Source organism: Anabrus simplex, chromosome 1 (genome assembly GCF_040414725.1).
Source record: "Anabrus simplex isolate iqAnaSimp1 chromosome 1, ASM4041472v1, whole genome shotgun sequence".
Classification (NCBI taxonomy): Eukaryota; Metazoa; Arthropoda; class Insecta; order Orthoptera; family Tettigoniidae; genus Anabrus; species Anabrus simplex.
In genome coordinates, this window is record NC_090265.1 from 1,370,849,126 (window position 1) to 1,370,868,700 (window position 19,575).

General features: G+C 42.4%; 1 protein-coding gene across 5 annotated transcripts in view; it reads right to left on the reverse strand.

Annotated features, from left to right (window-relative positions):
* Window positions 1-19,575, reverse strand: part of CDase (neutral ceramidase) — a 1,004,245-nt gene that overhangs the window by 189,887 nt on the left and 794,783 nt on the right. For all 5 annotated transcript variants that reach the window (XM_068225499.1, XM_068225500.1, XM_067137831.2 and 2 more), the window contains exon 9: window positions 1,906-2,100. In XM_068225499.1, the coding sequence (XP_068081600.1) occupies window positions 1,906-2,100 (195 nt within the window). The remainder of the gene's footprint in view (window positions 1-1,905; window positions 2,101-19,575) is intronic.

Genomic DNA, 19,575 nt, shown 5'->3' on the forward strand with positions numbered 1-19,575 from the left:
TGGTGAGAAATTTTCTCATCTGCATAAAGATGCTTCTCGCACATTCGATGCGAACCCGATTTTCTTGACCACATTCCCAATACTTGTTGAAGTAAATCCATTGGTACAGGTGAACCAAAGCACTGGTCTCATTGCCGACCCTGGAGAGTAAACACATTAAGAAAGAAAGAAGTATCTTCATAGTGTCAGAGGACCAAAGGGGAACTCTAAAATCCTATTCAAATGGGCAGAGATCGTTCTAGACTGACGGAAAGTTATGCCGAAAACGGCTCTGCGATTGAATAAAATTTCCTCGTCCTAAAATGATCACAGAACCTGCTTTGAATGACTATACATAATTACCGAACTCTTCCGGTAACACAGAGAGAAGTTGTGAATGTTATAAAACTATAAAATAACACCTAAACCACAGATCCTGTTAAAACATATCTTGAGGTTGTACTGAATTTTATGTTGATGTTTCCGTTGTTGTTTTTTGTTGGTTTTTTTTTTTTTTTTGCTAGTGGCTTTACGTCGCACCGACACAGATAGGTCTTATGGCGACGATAGGATAGTAAAGGCCTAGGAGTTGGAAGGAAGCGTCCGTGGCCTTAATTGAGGTACAGCCCCAGCATTTGTCTGGTGTGAAAATGGGAAACCACGGAAAATCATCTTCGGGGATGCCGACAGTGGGATTCGAACCCACTATCTCCCGGATGCAAGCTCACAGCCGCGCGCGCCTCTAACCTCACGGCCAACTCGCCCGGTGTTTTTAAAAATCATGGCAGTTCAAGATAGCATAGAAATGAGTGAATCATTATCACTGGTTAAGGTAATTTACCCCACAGGTAGAGTATTGTATCTTCTCACTCAATCTAGGAGTGAGCACCTAGCTGAGTTTATCATTTTATCGAGTTTCTTGCGTCCTCTTAACATTCCACTCCGATCTCCATTGGTCAACATTTATTCCCCACCAGTCACGACGGTATTAGTTTTACGACGCCCAGGAAGTCTTCCATTTCGCTGTCCCTTTGTCCGTTCAATTTTTCGAAAGATTGTACACCTGATTTTGTGAATATTTTTATGATTCCCCTTAAAGCAGCAAAGTAATTAAAATAGTGTGGACAAACGGTGATCACCGTATACCTACAAAGTATGGCCAGAAATTAATGACCTGAAATACTTCACTGTGCTATCATCCTACATGGTAATATTAAGGCCGAAGTAGTAAATATTATCAAGGGCCATTTATGAAAAAAATATGGAACATATTCGAGTAGCTGCCAGAGCGACCGGGTCGTTTACTTTGCGATTATGATTTTATCCACAAACTGAAAGCCCAACTGCATGGTTAACGCTTTCGTACGAATCATAATATTTTCTTTGTACTCAGAATTGAAACAAGATAACTAATGAGGAATGGTGCTGCTGAATTCGTCTCCTTCTTCTTCACAGAATTCCTAAAAGGAAGGAAAACTCCTAATATGTCAAAATGTGATCACAACAATGTAACATTACTAAGCTATGTTCTGCGACTCTTAAGAACAAGGAAGGAATAAATTTGTATGTACTGACAGGTTCCACTACTATGATTTAGCTCTATTTCCCGGCCTACCTTCCTGAAAATAAAACTGTTAACCTATACCGAATTATGACATTAACCTAGGTTTTAAAATTCCAAGAATATGCAAGTGCCCAATATTATGTGACTTAGGAAGTGATCCTTGTGTATGTCATTCTGTAAGTCAAGAGGAGGTTCAGATTATAACGGAAGTAAAGAATGGCGAAGGTTTATGGGTATTAGTAAATAGATAGATACAAAATTTTCTCCAGTTAATCAACAGGCGAACACTAAGAGTTTCCAGGGATGACACACATGGATTAGTGGTGGTTAAATTTTTCTTACGTCATATATAAAGTACTTACCGATCCAGTAGCGAGTAATATAGGTTTAGGTGCATGGCATATGATGTCGTCAACAGAAGGAGTTGCAAGAAAATCTCGAAGAGCATTCCATAAGGGGTTATCTGTAGTTGTTCCTTGTTTAAAACTGAACTCACCAGGCCCATCTGTTGTACCAGCAGCAAAGCTATAACCCATGGCTGGTGAACAACCACGTACCTAAAAGGAAAGGATACAATTCTCATCATTATTAAGAAAGTACACACCAAAATTTTGAATCAAACCCGGTATGTGGTCAAGAATCCAATCTATACACACAAATCTGATCCAGAGCACTGCGAAATACAGCACCAAGGTCATTTTTAACAGTGACGTTCAAGGGTATAGACAAGCGTAGATGAAAGGAGGATAATAGTATTTAAAGACCGTGTGTTTGAAGACGAATAACTGAAAAGTATTTCTCACGTAACTCATAGACAAGTCATGATGATGATCTATATCAAATTCACGGGCTAAGGATACAGACCATTATCACCAATATTACGTTTACTCTTAACCGCGTTATCACAACACGATGAGACGATCATACGCAGCTTTGAATATAAAACTATTGTCCGGAAGTGATTCATGTTTATAAGGGTAATTATTAAATTCTCCACACATTGTGAGGGGTTAATTTTTCACTCTCAAAAACAAATATATACATAGGTTCACATACATTTTAAATATAGATTGTTATGCTTTTTGTCGATCAGCCTGCAAGCCTCTGTGAATTTATCTAAACACAGCTAATATCTTATATTTGTAACTACCTATGTGGCCTCGTTTATTTCAATACCTCTTATATTTAAACTATTTGAAAGTCTAATCATCGTCGTCTTGGACCCCATCTACTTCTCCCAAACTCCATGCCCGGGTCCGTTATTCTACTAGATATCCTATTCTCCCGTTCGCCTCATATGATCCCTCCACCGAAGCCGGTTTATGCGTACCAATTCATCCATCGAGTTCATTTTTGAGTCTTTACCACCTAATTTCATGTACCCTTCTGCCATTGCGCCCAACTGTTCGTACCAGCGATAATTCTCCCTACTTTCATGCCTGTTACTTCTAACTTCTCAATAAGGTATCCTGCGTCCACCGAGCTTTCGGCCCCGTACAGCTAAATTCATCTGATATTGACCGGTGTAATTATAGTTTCATCCGTAGCTGACTTCTCTCTTACAGAATACTGTGCTATTGAACGGGCGAGTTGGCCGTGCGGTTAGGAGCGCGCAGATGTGAGCTTGCATCCGGGAGATATTGGGTTCGAATCCCACTGCCGGTAGCCCTGAATATGGTTTTCCGTGATTTCCCATTTTCATACCAGGCAAATGCTGGGTCTGTACCTTAATTAAGGCTACGGGCACTTCCTTCCAACTTCTAGGTCTTTCCTATCCAATCGTCGTTATAAGACCTATCTGTGTCGGTGCGACGTAAAGCCACTAGCAAAAGAAAATAGAATACTATTGATTGCAACTGAGAATTCACTGCATTGGATTTATTGCAGCTTTATTAAGTCTCACTTATTACATTACCACTCGGAGAGAATATGCATTCTAAATACTTGAAATGATCTTCATTTCGAGATTTGTATTCCCAAACTGACCTTCAGTTCTCTTAGATTTCTTCGCTACTGACATCATTTTAGTCCCGGAAAGGCTTGTTTTCATATACTCACTCTACGTGTTTTCAAGTTCAAAGATGTCAGAATGCAGGATTTCAGCACAATCTGCCATTAAGACGAAGTCGTCGGCATAGCCAAATTATTATATTTCCACCCAATTGAATCCCTTTCTGTCACTGTGTGCCTTGCAATGTATATCCATGTAAACTATTGTAACGTTCCAGACGTTACAGTGTAATTATGTTAATTTTATTATGTGTAATTAATTCAGGAATTTAACGTCATGATATTTATTTTGGTATGTAATTGTATTATAACTAGCAAATGTACCCGTGCTTCGCTACGGTATTCTACATTGTATACGGATATCGACGTAAATACTGTGCGTGCAGCAAATGAGATTGTTTTAAAATTGCATGTCTCTTGGCCTTATCCGAGAAATAGCATGGGGAGGTCCACATACGTTGTTTCCAATGTAAAGTGAGGGTTGCGGAGTTGTGATGATAACGCCAGGCTCACTTGCCTACTGCCATTCACAATCGAGTTGGCAAGTTTACATTACAATTGCAGGCCCCAATGCCTACTGCGCGGTCACAATCGATTTGGGGAGTTTTAGTTACAATGGCAGACCCATTTCCTACTTTCAGACAGGTTACAGTTGAGGAGTTTTTATTATAATACCAGGCAACTTCCCTACCACCAGTCAAAATTGAGTTGTGCAGTTATCATTATAATGACAGTCCCTTTTTACTGCTGCTAGCCAGCTTACTGCCAGTCACACAGAATTAGTGAGTTTCCATAAAAATAGCAGGCCACTATGCCTAATGCTAGTCAAATTTTAGATTGGAACATTTGTTTAAATGGCGGGCACCCTGGCCTAGAGCCAAACACAATAGAGTAGGGGACTCTCGAACAAAACTGCATGATCCCTTGCCTTCTGCAAGACAAATCGAAAAGTGAATTATTCATTAAAATGGTAGGCCCTCCTTACTAATGCCAGTTACACAGGAGTTGGAGAAGGACCCCATTCCTACTGCCAGCAGTCAAAGTCGGTGTAGGGAGTACTGCTTACAATAGCAGACACATCCTTTCTCGACCGCTACAAATCGACATAAGTGAATATATACAGATGGACATACGAAAGTGTATGAATGTTTACAATATTGCAGACCTTCATTTACAGATTAACTGCTGCTAAACGGTACGTCATATCGACAAAGGATTGTACCGTAAGGCGCAGTATTTAGCGATCTAAATGGCTGGTCCTATGATATTTTCTCGCATCTAATCTATTCATGGGTCAGATTGAATCAGAAACGTTGAATAGGTTGAAATTTGTGTAAGATTATCTTACATTGCATTACTTTTCGGATAATTATGTGACATAGCATTTGGCTCACATATGGGTACTGGGTGGGCCAATGTTCGTGTAGAGTTTGATCACACTATCTTTCCTGTAAGTGATTGAAATGATGCACATGAGAAGAAAAGGTTTAGAAATTAATTTCCATTAAGGCAGGTAGATTTCCATTAAGTTTGGTTGTGTGTATTTTGAGGGAGTGCAAAATCACGATTTCGGTTTCGTATAAACCCCCAATTAGTTCAGGGATTTAGAAACAATATTTGCCCTAAAACCTCCCCAAAGGATAGGTGGATTCTAAATATGAAGTTTGGTGGAAATATATCCAGTAGTTTTCAAGTTAGAGAAAGACAAACAGACCAAACAAACAAACAAACAAAGAAACAAACAAACAAACTAACTAACTAACTAACAGACACCAAGGAAACCTACCCTTGGACAGATGGATGCTATATATAAAATTTGGTTCAAATATCTTGTTAGTTTTCAAGTTGTAAGAAGTACGTTTTACACGTACCCGCTCTTGCGTTAAGTCCGCTGGGATTTGTACCGAAAAACGGCCCGTTAATGATATCTCCCTTACTAAATCCTGTTATCGAAATGATGCACATGAGAAAAAAAGGTTTAGAAATTAATTTTCATTAAGGCAGGTTGATTTCCCTTAAGTTCGGTTGTGTATACTTAGAGGGAGTGCAAAATCACGGTTTCGGTTTCGTAAAAATCCCCACTCAGTTCAGGGATTTAGAAACGATATTTGCGCTAAAACCTATCCAAGGAGAGGTGGATTCTAAATATGAAGTTTGGTGGAAATATATATTTAGTAGTTTTCAAGTTATAGAAGGACAGACAAACAGACACCAAAGCTAAAAATGATGCAGATGGTCATTATTACACCTGAAACGGATAACTGTACGGAAATTTCGCCAAAATAATCAATGTACGGACACACAGTCGTTACGATTTTATTTTTTGCGCTAAAACCTACCCAAGGACAGGTGGATTCTAAATATGAAGTTTGGTGGAAATATATCCAGTAGTTTTCAAGTTATAGAAGGACAGACAAACAGACAAACAAACAGACAAACAGACACCAAAGCTAAAAATGATGCAGGTGGTCATTATTACACCTGAAACGGATACCTGTACGGAAATTTCGCCAAAATAATCAATGTACAGACACACGGTCGTTACGATTTTATTTATATAGATGACGGATAAGCATGAGCACGTTGAAAAGTGCAGACTTCCACTTCGAGATTCATATCTCCTAAACGGTTTATGATATTAAGAAACGGTTTGCGCCATCAGACGCCTCATTTATCGCTCTACATGTTTGTTTATAAACCATATCCTCGTATCTCCCATATTAAGGGGGTAAATTGAGTTCAAAGTTTGAATAGGGTGAAATTTGGGTGCATTTTTAACATTTTACATTACGTTTTGCCTACTTATGTATAAGCTAGAATCATGAAATTTGGTACACATATGTCCCTTAATCGTGCCAATGTGTGCACCTAACGCGATGATCCTATCATTCTTATTAGTGTGTCAAACAATGAAATATACTTGTAAAAATCACCAAATTTACGAACAATCCAGAAATACGGCCAAATTTAACATATAAGGGAGAGAGATACGACAAAATGTCACAGGACCAAAGTTGTAGATCACTCCGAATTGAAGGGACATTGTGCCATCCGTTTTGTGATACGACTTACCGTTTAGCCAAAAAAAAAAAACCAAAGGAATGTCTGCACAGTCATTAAAATTGCCTTCATATTTCGATATCTTTGGGGGTAAAAAGTGAAAAATTTGAACATCTTGGAATTTTCCCGTCGTTTAGGGACCAAAAGCTATAATTTCACCAAATTTCAATTGTCTACCTCGTCTGGCAGGTTGTGCCGCCATCTTGATTTGGGGGGATAGGGGATAAAAATGAGGAAACTCCCGAAAATTTTTAAGCCCACGAAACCTATAGGTTATCGTTTTGGATATACTATACGACTGTGTTCTTATGCTGAGCCCAAAATTTGAGCCCCCCCAGCGTGCCCCCTTCAGGGAATTTTGAGAATTTCCGATTTTTCTAGGGATCCTGGGGTCATCAGTTTCCCTCGTACCAAGTTTCAAATTTCTGAGATTTGTGGAAGTGCCTCATTAATTCACGTCTTTTTTCATTTTTAAATATTTATATATACATCGCTCCAGCCCGACTTGCTTTTATATATATAGATGACGGATAAGCATGAGCACGTTGAAAAGTGCAGACTTCCACTTCGAGATTCATATCTCCTAAACGGTGTATGATATTAAGAAACGGTTTGCGCCATCAGACGCCTCATTTATCGCTCTACATGTTTGTTTCTAAACCATATCCTCGTATCTCCCATATTAAGGGGGTAAATTGAGTTCAAATTTTGAATAGGGTGAAATTTGGGTGCATTTTTAACATTTTACATTACGTTTTGCCTACTTATGTATAAGCTAGAATCATGAAATTTGGTACACATATGTCCCTTAATTGTGCCAATGTGCGCACCTAACGCGATGATCCTATCATTCTTATAAGTGTGTCAAACAATGAAGTATACTTGTAAAAATCACCAAATTTACGAACAATCCAGAAATACGGCCAAATTTAACGTATAAGGGAGAGAGATACGACAAAATGTCACAGGACCAAAGTTGTAGATCACTCCGAATTGAAGGGACATTGTGCCATCCGTTTTGTGATACGACTTACCGGTTAGCCAAAAAAAAAACCCCAAAGGAATGTCTGCACAGTCATTAAAATTGCCTTCATATTTCGATATCTTTGGGGGTAAAAAGTGAAAAATTTGAACATCTTGGAATTTTCCCGTCGTTTAGGGACCAAAAGCTATAATTTCACCAAATTTCAATTGTCTACCTCGTCTGGCAGGTTGTGCCGCCATCTTGATTTGGGGGGATAGGGGATAAAAATGAGGAAATTCCCGAAAATTTTTAAGCCCACGAAACCTATAGGTTATCGTTTTGGATATACTATACGACTGTGTTCTTATGCTGAGCCCAAAATTTGAGCCCCCCCAGCGTGCCCCCTTCAGGGAATTTTGAGAATTTCCGATTTTTCTAGGGATCCTGGGGTCATCAGTTTCCCTCGTACCAAGTTTCAAATTTCTGAGATTTGTGGAAGTGCCTCATTAATTCACGTCTTTTTTCATTTTTAAATATTTATATATACATCGCTCCAGCCCGACTTGCTTTTATATACACTGATTGACAGAGCAAATGCAACACCAAGAAGGAGTGGTCAGAACTTTATGCCAATTGCAGGGTAGACTGACGTCACTGAGGTATGCTCATGATGTGAAATGCGCCGCTGTGCTGCGCACGTAGCGAACGATAAATGGGACACGGCGTTGGCGAATGGCCCACTTCGTACCGTGATTTCTCAGCCGACAGTCATTGTAGAACGTGTTGTCGTGTGCCACAGGACACGTGTGTAGTTAAGAATGCCAGGCCGCCGTCAACGGAGGCATTTCCAGCAGACAGACGACTTTACGAGGGGTATGGTGATAGGGCTGAGAAGGGCAGGTTGGTCGCTTCGTCAAATCGCAGCCGATACCCATAGGGATGTGTCCACGGTGCAGCGCCTGTGGCGAAGATGGTTGGCGCAGGGACATGTGGCACGTGCGAGGGGTCCAGGCGCAGCCCGAGTGACGTCAGCACGCGAGGATCGGCGCATCCGCCGCCAAGCGGTGGCAGCCCCGCACGCCACGTCAACCGCCATTCTTCAGCATGTGCAAGACACCCTGGCTGTTCCAATATCGACCAGAACAATTTCCCGTCGATTGGTTGAAGGAGGCCTGCACTCCGGCGTCCGCTCAGAAGACTACCATTGATTCCACAGCATAGACGTGCACGCCTGGCATGGTGCAGGGCTAGAGCGACTTGGATGAGGGAATGGCGGAACGTCGTGTTCTCCGATGAGTCACGCTTCTGTTCTGTCAGTGATAGTCACCGCAGACGAGTGTGGCGTCGGCGTGGAGAAAGGTCAAATCCGGCAGTAACTGTGGAGCGCCCTACCGCTAGACAACGCGGCATCATGGTTTGGGGCGCTATTGCGTATGATTCCACGTCACCTCTAGTGCGTATTCAAGGCACGTTAAATGCCCACCGCTACGTGCAGCATGTGCTGCGGCCGGTGGCACTCCCGTACCTTCAGGGGCTGCCCAATGCTCTGTTTCAGCAGGATAATGCCCGCCCACACACTGCTCGCATCTCCCAACAGGCTCTACGAGGTGTACAGATGCTTCCGTGGCCAGCGTACTCTCCGGATCTCTCACCAATCGAACACGTGTGGGATCTCATTGGACGCCGTTTGCAAACTCTGCCCCAGCCTCGTACGGACGACCAACTGTGGCAAATGGTTGACAGAGAATGGAGAACCATCCCTCAGGACACCATCCGCACTCTTATTGACTCTGTACCTCGACGTGTTTCTGCGTGCATCGCCGCTCGCGGTGGTCCTACATCCTACTGAGTCGATGCCGTGCGCATTGTGTAACCTGCATATCGGTTTGAAATAAACATCAATTATTCGTCCGTGCCGTCTCTGTTTTGTCCCCAACTTTCATCCCTTTCGAACCACTCCTTCTTGGTGTTGCATTTGCTCTGTCAGTCAGTGTATATAGATGACGGATAAGCATGAGCACGTTGAAAAGTGCAGACTTCCACTTCGAGATTCATATCTCCTAAACGGTTTATGATTTTAGGAAACGGTTTACGCCATCAGACGCCTCATTTATCGCTCTACATGTTTGTTTATAAACCATATCCTCGTATCTCCCATATTAAGGGGGTAAATTGAGTTCAAAGTTTGAATAGGGTGAAATTTGGGTGCATTTTTAACATTTTACATTACGTTTTGCCTACTTATGTATAAGCTAGAATCATGAAATTTGGTACACATATGTCCCTTAATCGTGCCAATGTGTGCACCTAACGCGATGATCCTATCATTCTTATTAGTGTGTCAAACAATGAAATATACTTGTAAAAATCACCAAATTTACGAACAATCCAGAAATACGGCCAAATTTAACATATAAGGGAGAGAGATACGACAAATGTCACAGGACCAAAGTTGTAGATCACTCCGAATTGAAGGGACATTGTGCCATCCGTTTTGTGATACGACTTACCGTTTAGCCAAAAAAAAAACCAAAGGAATGTCTGCACAGTCATTAAAATTGCCTTCATATTTCGATATCTTTGGGGGTAAAAAGTGAAAAATTTGAACATCTTGGAATTTTCCCGTCGTTTAGGGACCAAAAGCTATAATTTCACCAAATTTCAATTGTCTACCTCGTCTGGCAGGTTGTGCCGCCATCTTGATTTGGGGGGATAGGGGATAAAAATGAGGAAATTCCCGAAAATTTTTAAGCCCACGAAACCTATAGGTTATCGTTTTGGATATACTATACGACTGTGTTCTTATGCTGAGCCCAAAATTTGAGCCCCCCCAGCGTGCCCCCTTCAGGGAATTTTGAGAATTTCCGATTTTTCTAGGGATCCTGGGGTCATCAGTTTCCCTCGTACCAAGTTTCAAATTTCTGAGATTTGTGGAAGTGCCTCATTAATTCACGTCTTTTTTCATTTTTAAATATTTATATATACATCGCTCCAGCCCGACTTGCTTTTATATATATAGATGACGGATAAGCATGAGCACGTTGAAAAGTGCAGACTTCCACTTCGAGATTCATATCTCCTAAACGGTGTATGATATTAAGAAACGGTTTGCGCCATCAGACGCCTCATTTATCGCTCTACATGTTTGTTTCTAAACCATATCCTCGTATCTCCCATATTAAGGGGGTAAATTGAGTTCAAATTTTGAATAGGGTGAAATTTGGGTGCATTTTTAACATTTTACATTACGTTTTGCCTACTTATGTATAAGCTAGAATCATGAAATTTGGTACACATATGTCCCTTAATTGTGCCAATGTGCGCACCTAACGCGATGATCCTATCATTCTTATAAGTGTGTCAAACAATGAAGTATACTTGTAAAAATCACCAAATTTACGAACAATCCAGAAATACGGCCAAATTTAACGTATAAGGGAGAGAGATACGACAAAATGTCACAGGACCAAAGTTGTAGATCACTCCGAATTGAAGGGACATTGTGCCATCCGTTTTGTGATACGACTTACCGTTTAGCCAAAAAAAAAAAACCAAAGGAATGTCTGCACAGTCATTAAAATTGCCTTCATATTTCGATATCTTTGGGGGTAAAAAGTGAAAAATTTGAACATCTTGGAATTTTCCCGTCGTTTAGGGACCAAAAGCTATAATTTCACCAAATTTCAATTGTCTACCTCGTCTGGCAGGTTGTGCCGCCATCTTGATTTGGGGGGATAGGGGATAAAAATGAGGAAACTCCCGAAAATTTTTAAGCCCACGAAACCTATAGGTTATCGTTTTGGATATACTATACGACTGTGTTCTTATGCTGAGCCCAAAATTTGAGCCCCCCCAGCGTGCCCCCTTCAGGGAATTTTGAGAATTTCCGATTTTTCTAGGGATCCTGGGGTCATCAGTTTCCCTCGTACCAAGTTTCAAATTTCTGAGATTTGTGGAAGTGCCTCATTAATTCACGTCTTTTTTCATTTTTAAATATTTATATATACATCGCTCCAGCCCGACTTGCTTTTATATATATAGATGACGGATAAGCATGAGCACGTTGAAAAGTGCAGACTTCCACTTCGAGATTCATATCTCCTAAACGGTGTATGATATTAAGAAACGGTTTGCGCCATCAGACGCCTCATTTATCGCTCTACATGTTTGTTTCTAAACCATATCCTCGTATCTCCCATATTAAGGGGGTAAATTGAGTTCAAATTTTGAATAGGGTGAAATTTGGGTGCATTTTTAACATTTTACATTACGTTTTGCCTACTTATGTATAAGCTAGAATCATGAAATTTGGTACACATATGTCCCTTAATTGTGCCAATGTGCGCACCTAACGCGATGATCCTATCATTCTTATAAGTGTGTCAAACAATGAAGTATACTTGTAAAAATCACCAAATTTACGAACAATCCAGAAATACGGCCAAATTTAACGTATAAGGGAGAGAGATACGACAAAATGTCACAGGACCAAAGTTGTAGATCACTCCGAATTGAAGGGACATTGTGCCATCCGTTTTGTGATACGACTTACCGGTTAGCCAAAAAAAAAACCCCAAAGGAATGTCTGCACAGTCATTAAAATTGCCTTCATATTTCGATATCTTTGGGGGTAAAAAGTGAAAAATTTGAACATCTTGGAATTTTCCCGTCGTTTAGGGACCAAAAGCTATAATTTCACCAAATTTCAATTGTCTACCTCGTCTGGCAGGTTGTGCCGCCATCTTGATTTGGGGGGATAGGGGATAAAAATGAGGAAATTCCCGAAAATTTTTAAGCCCACGAAACCTATAGGTTATCGTTTTGGATATACTATACGACTGTGTTCTTATGCTGAGCCCAAAATTTGAGCCCCCCCAGCGTGCCCCCTTCAGGGAATTTTGAGAATTTCCGATTTTTCTAGGGATCCTGGGGTCATCAGTTTCCCTCGTACCAAGTTTCAAATTTCTGAGATTTGTGGAAGTGCCTCATTAATTCACGTCTTTTTTCATTTTTAAATATTTATATATACATCGCTCCAGCCCGACTTGCTTTTATATACACTGATTGACAGAGCAAATGCAACACCAAGAAGGAGTGGTCAGAACTTTATGCCAATTGCAGGGTAGACTGACGTCACTGAGGTATGCTCATGATGTGAAATGCGCCGCTGTGCTGCGCACGTAGCGAACGATAAATGGGACACGGCGTTGGCGAATGGCCCACTTCGTACCGTGATTTCTCAGCCGACAGTCATTGTAGAACGTGTTGTCGTGTGCCACAGGACACGTGTGTAGTTAAGAATGCCAGGCCGCCGTCAACGGAGGCATTTCCAGCAGACAGACGACTTTACGAGGGGTATGGTGATAGGGCTGAGAAGGGCAGGTTGGTCGCTTCGTCAAATCGCAGCCGATACCCATAGGGATGTGTCCACGGTGCAGCGCCTGTGGCGAAGATGGTTGGCGCAGGGACATGTGGCACGTGCGAGGGGTCCAGGCGCAGCCCGAGTGACGTCAGCACGCGAGGATCGGCGCATCCGCCGCCAAGCGGTGGCAGCCCCGCACGCCACGTCAACCGCCATTCTTCAGCATGTGCAAGACACCCTGGCTGTTCCAATATCGACCAGAACAATTTCCCGTCGATTGGTTGAAGGAGGCCTGCACTCCGGCGTCCGCTCAGAAGACTACCATTGATTCCACAGCATAGACGTGCACGCCTGGCATGGTGCAGGGCTAGAGCGACTTGGATGAGGGAATGGCGGAACGTCGTGTTCTCCGATGAGTCACGCTTCTGTTCTGTCAGTGATAGTCACCGCAGACGAGTGTGGCGTCGGCGTGGAGAAAGGTCAAATCCGGCAGTAACTGTGGAGCGCCCTACCGCTAGACAACGCGGCATCATGGTTTGGGGCGCTATTGCGTATGATTCCACGTCACCTCTAGTGCGTATTCAAGGCACGTTAAATGCCCACCGCTACGTGCAGCATGTGCTGCGGCCGGTGGCACTCCCGTACCTTCAGGGGCTGCCCAATGCTCTGTTTCAGCAGGATAATGCCCGCCCACACACTGCTCGCATCTCCCAACAGGCTCTACGAGGTGTACAGATGCTTCCGTGGCCAGCGTACTCTCCGGATCTCTCACCAATCGAACACGTGTGGGATCTCATTGGACGCCGTTTGCAAACTCTGCCCCAGCCTCGTACGGACGACCAACTGTGGCAAATGGTTGACAGAGAATGGAGAACCATCCCTCAGGACACCATCCGCACTCTTATTGACTCTGTACCTCGACGTGTTTCTGCGTGCATCGCCGCTCGCGGTGGTCCTACATCCTACTGAGTCGATGCCGTGCGCATTGTGTAACCTGCATATCGGTTTGAAATAAACATCAATTATTCGTCCGTGCCGTCTCTGTTTTGTCCCCAACTTTCATCCCTTTCGAACCACTCCTTCTTGGTGTTGCATTTGCTCTGTCAGTCAGTGTATATAGATGACGGATAAGCATGAGCACGTTGAAAAGTGCAGACTTCCACTTCGAGATTCATATCTCCTAAACGGTTTATGATTTTAGGAAACGGTTTACGCCATCAGACGCCTCATTTATCGCTCTACATGTTTGTTTATAAACCATATCCTCGTATCTCCCATATTAAGGGGGTAAATTGAGTTCAAAGTTTGAATAGGGTGAAATTTGGGTGCATTTTTAACATTTTACATTACGTTTTGCCTACTTATGTATAAGCTAGAATCATGAAATTTGGTACACATATGTCCCTTAATCGTGCCAATGTGTGCACCTAACGCGATGATCCTATCATTCTTATTAGTGTGTCAAACAATGAAATATACTTGTAAAAATCACCAAATTTACGAACAATCCAGAAATACGGCCAAATTTAACATATAAGGGAGAGAGATACGACAAATGTCACAGGACCAAAGTTGTAGATCACTCCGAATTGAAGGGACATTGTGCCATCCGTTTTGTGATACGACTTACCGTTTAGCCAAAAAAAAAACCAAAGGAATGTCTGCACAGTCATTAAAATTGCCTTCATATTTCGATATCTTTGGGGGTAAAAAGTGAAAAATTTGAACATCTTGGAATTTTCCCGTCGTTTAGGGACCAAAAGCTATAATTTCACCAAATTTCAATTGTCTACCTCGTCTGGCAGGTTGTGCCGCCATCTTGATTTGGGGGGATAGGGGATAAAAATGAGGAAATTCCCGAAAATTTTTAAGCCCACGAAACCTATAGGTTATCGTTTTGGATATACTATACGACTGTGTTCTTATGCTGAGCCCAAAATTTGAGCCCCCCCAGCGTGCCCCCTTCAGGGAATTTTGAGAATTTCCGATTTTTCTAGGGATCCTGGGGTCATCAGTTTCCCTCGTACCAAGTTTCAAATTTCTGAGATTTGTGGAAGTGCCTCATTAATTCACGTCTTTTTTCATTTTTAAATATTTATATATACATCGCTCCAGCCCGACTTGCTTTTATATATATAGATGACGGATAAGCATGAGCACGTTGAAAAGTGCAGACTTCCACTTCGAGATTCATATCTCCTAAACGGTGTATGATATTAAGAAACGGTTTGCGCCATCAGACGCCTCATTTATCGCTCTACATGTTTGTTTCTAAACCATATCCTCGTATCTCCCATATTAAGGGGGTAAATTGAGTTCAAATTTTGAATAGGGTGAAATTTGGGTGCATTTTTAACATTTTACATTACGTTTTGCCTACTTATGTATAAGCTAGAATCATGAAATTTGGTACACATATGTCCCTTAATTGTGCCAATGTGCGCACCTAACGCGATGATCCTATCATTCTTATAAGTGTGTCAAACAATGAAGTATACTTGTAAAAATCACCAAATTTACGAACAATCCAGAAATACGGCCAAATTTAACGTATAAGGGAGAGAGATACGACAAAATGTCACAGGACCAAAGTTGTAGATCACTCCGAATTGAAGGGACATTGTGCCATCCGTTTTGTGATACGACTTACCGTTTAGCCAAAAAAAAAAAACCAAAGGAATGTCTGCACAGTCATTAAAATTGCCTTCATATTTCGATATCTTTGGGGGTAAAAAGTGAAAAATTTGAACATCTTGGAATTTTCCCGTCGTTTAGGGACCAAAAGCTATAATTTCACCAAATTTCAATTGTCTACCTCGTCTGGCAGGTTGTGCCGCCATCTTGATTTGGGGGGATAGGGGATAAAAATGAGGAAACTCCCGAAAATTTTTAAGCCCACGAAACCTATAGGTTATCGTTTTGGATATACTATACGACTGTGTTCTTATGCTGAGCCCAAAATTTGAGCCCCCCCAGCGTGCCCCCTTCAGGGAATTTTGAGAATTTCCGATTTTTCTAGGGATCCTGGGGTCATCAGTTTCCCTCGTACCAAGTTTCAAATTTCTGAGATTTGTGGAAGTGCCTCATTAATTCACGTCTTTTTTCATTTTTAAATATTTATATATACATCGCTCCAGCCCGACTTGCTTTTATATATATAGATGACGGATAAGCATGAGCACGTTGAAAAGTGCAGACTTCCACTTCGAGATTCATATCTCCTAAACGGTGTATGATATTAAGAAACGGTTTGCGCCATCAGACGCCTCATTTATCGCTCTACATGTTTGTTTCTAAACCATATCCTCGTATCTCCCATATTAAGGGGGTAAATTGAGTTCAAATTTTGAATAGGGTGAAATTTGGGTGCATTTTTAACATTTTACATTACGTTTTGCCTACTTATGTATAAGCTAGAATCATGAAATTTGGTACACATATGTCCCTTAATTGTGCCAATGTGCGCACCTAACGCGATGATCCTATCATTCTTATAAGTGTGTCAAACAATGAAGTATACTTGTAAAAATCACCAAATTTACGAACAATCCAGAAATACGGCCAAATTTAACGTATAAGGGAGAGAGATACGACAAAATGTCACAGGACCAAAGTTGTAGATCACTCCGAATTGAAGGGACATTGTGCCATCCGTTTTGTGATACGACTTACCGGTTAGCCAAAAAAAAAACCCCAAAGGAATGTCTGCACAGTCATTAAAATTGCCTTCATATTTCGATATCTTTGGGGGTAAAAAGTGAAAAATTTGAACATCTTGGAATTTTCCCGTCGTTTAGGGACCAAAAGCTATAATTTCACCAAATTTCAATTGTCTACCTCGTCTGGCAGGTTGTGCCGCCATCTTGATTTGGGGGGATAGGGGATAAAAATGAGGAAATTCCCGAAAATTTTTAAGCCCACGAAACCTATAGGTTATCGTTTTGGATATACTATACGACTGTGTTCTTATGCTGAGCCCAAAATTTGAGCCCCCCCAGCGTGCCCCCTTCAGGGAATTTTGAGAATTTCCGATTTTTCTAGGGATCCTGGGGTCATCAGTTTCCCTCGTACCAAGTTTCAAATTTCTGAGATTTGTGGAAGTGCCTCATTAATTCACGTCTTTTTTCATTTTTAAATATTTATATATACATCGCTCCAGCCCGACTTGCTTTTATATACACTGATTGACAGAGCAAATGCAACACCAAGAAGGAGTGGTCAGAACTTTATGCCAATTGCAGGGTAGACTGACGTCACTGAGGTATGCTCATGATGTGAAATGCGCCGCTGTGCTGCGCACGTAGCGAACGATAAATGGGACACGGCGTTGGCGAATGGCCCACTTCGTACCGTGATTTCTCAGCCGACAGTCATTGTAGAACGTGTTGTCGTGTGCCACAGGACACGTGTGTAGTTAAGAATGCCAGGCCGCCGTCAACGGAGGCATTTCCAGCAGACAGACGACTTTACGAGGGGTATGGTGATAGGGCTGAGAAGGGCAGGTTGGTCGCTTCGTCAAATCGCAGCCGATACCCATAGGGATGTGTCCACGGTGCAGCGCCTGTGGCGAAGATGGTTGGCGCAGGGACATGTGGCACGTGCGAGGGGTCCAGGCGCAGCCCGAGTGACGTCAGCACGCGAGGATCGGCGCATCCGCCGCCAAGCGGTGGCAGCCCCGCACGCCACGTCAACCGCCATTCTTCAGCATGTGCAAGACACCCTGGCTGTTCCAATATCGACCAGAACAATTTCCCGTCGATTGGTTGAAGGAGGCCTGCACTCCGGCGTCCGCTCAGAAGACTACCATTGATTCCACAGCATAGACGTGCACGCCTGGCATGGTGCAGGGCTAGAGCGACTTGGATGAGGGAATGGCGGAACGTCGTGTTCTCCGATGAGTCACGCTTCTGTTCTGTCAGTGATAGTCACCGCAGACGAGTGTGGCGTCGGCGTGGAGAAAGGTCAAATCCGGCAGTAACTGTGGAGCGCCCTACCGCTAGACAACGCGGCATCATGGTTTGGGGCGCTATTGCGTATGATTCCACGTCACCTCTAGTGCGTATTCAAGGCACGTTAAATGCCCACCGCTACGTGCAGCATGTGCTGCGGCCGGTGGCACTCCCGTACCTTCAGGGGCTGCCCAATGCTCTGTTTCAGCAGGATAATGCCCGCCCACACACTGCTCGCATCTCCCAACAGGCTCTACGAGGTGTACAGATGCTTCCGTGGCCAGCGTACTCTCCGGATCTCTCACCAATCGAACACGTGTGGGATCTCATTGGACGCCGTTTGCAAACTCTGCCCCAGCCTCGTACGGACGACCAACTGTGGCAAATGGTTGACAGAGAATGGAGAACCATCCCTCAGGACACCATCCGCACTCTTATTGACTCTGTACCTCGACGTGTTTCTGCGTGCATCGCCGCTCGCGGTGGTCCTACATCCTACTGAGTCGATGCCGTGCGCATTGTGTAACCTGCATATCGGTTTGAAATAAACATCAATTATTCGTCCGTGCCGTCTCTGTTTTGTCCCCAACTTTCATCCCTTTCGAACCACTCCTTCTTGGTGTTGCATTTGCTCTGTCAGTCAGTGTATATAGATGACGGATAAGCATGAGCACGTTGAAAAGTGCAGACTTCCACTTCGAGATTCATATCTCCTAAACGGTTTATGATTTTAGGAAACGGTTTACGCCATCAGACGCCTCATTTATCGCTCTACATGTTTGTTTATAAACCATATCCTCGTATCTCCCATATTAAGGGGGTAAATTGAGTTCAAAGTTTGAATAGGGTGAAATTTGGGTGCATTTTTAACATTTTACATTACGTTTTGCCTACTTATGTATAAGCTAGAATCATGAAATTTGGTACACATATGTCCCTTAATCGTGCCAATGTGTGCACCTAACGCGATGATCCTATCATTCTTATTAGTGTGTCAAACAATGAAATATACTTGTAAAAATCACCAAATTTACGAACAATCCAGAAATACGGCCAAATTTAACATATAAGGGAGAGAGATACGACAAATGTCACAGGACCAAAGTTGTAGATCACTCCGAATTGAAGGGACATTGTGCCATCCGTTTTGTGATACGACTTACCGTTTAGCCAAAAAAAAAACCAAAGGAATGTCTGCACAGTCATTAAAATTGCCTTCATATTTCGATATCTTTGGGGGTAAAAAGTGAAAAATTTGAACATCTTGGAATTTTCCCGTCGTTTAGGGACCAAAAGCTATAATTTCACCAAATTTCAATTGTCTACCTCGTCTGGCAGGTTGTGCCGCCATCTTGATTTGGGGGGATAGGGGATAAAAATGAGGAAATTCCCGAAAATTTTTAAGCCCACGAAACCTATAGGTTATCGTTTTGGATATACTATACGACTGTGTTCTTATGCTGAGCCCAAAATTTGAGCCCCCCCAGCGTGCCCCCTTCAGGGAATTTTGAGAATTTCCGATTTTTCTAGGGATCCTGGGGTCATCAGTTTCCCTCGTACCAAGTTTCAAATTTCTGAGATTTGTGGAAGTGCCTCATTAATTCACGTCTTTTTTCATTTTTAAATATTTATATATACATCGCTCCAGCCCGACTTGCTTTTATATATATAGATGACGGATAAGCAT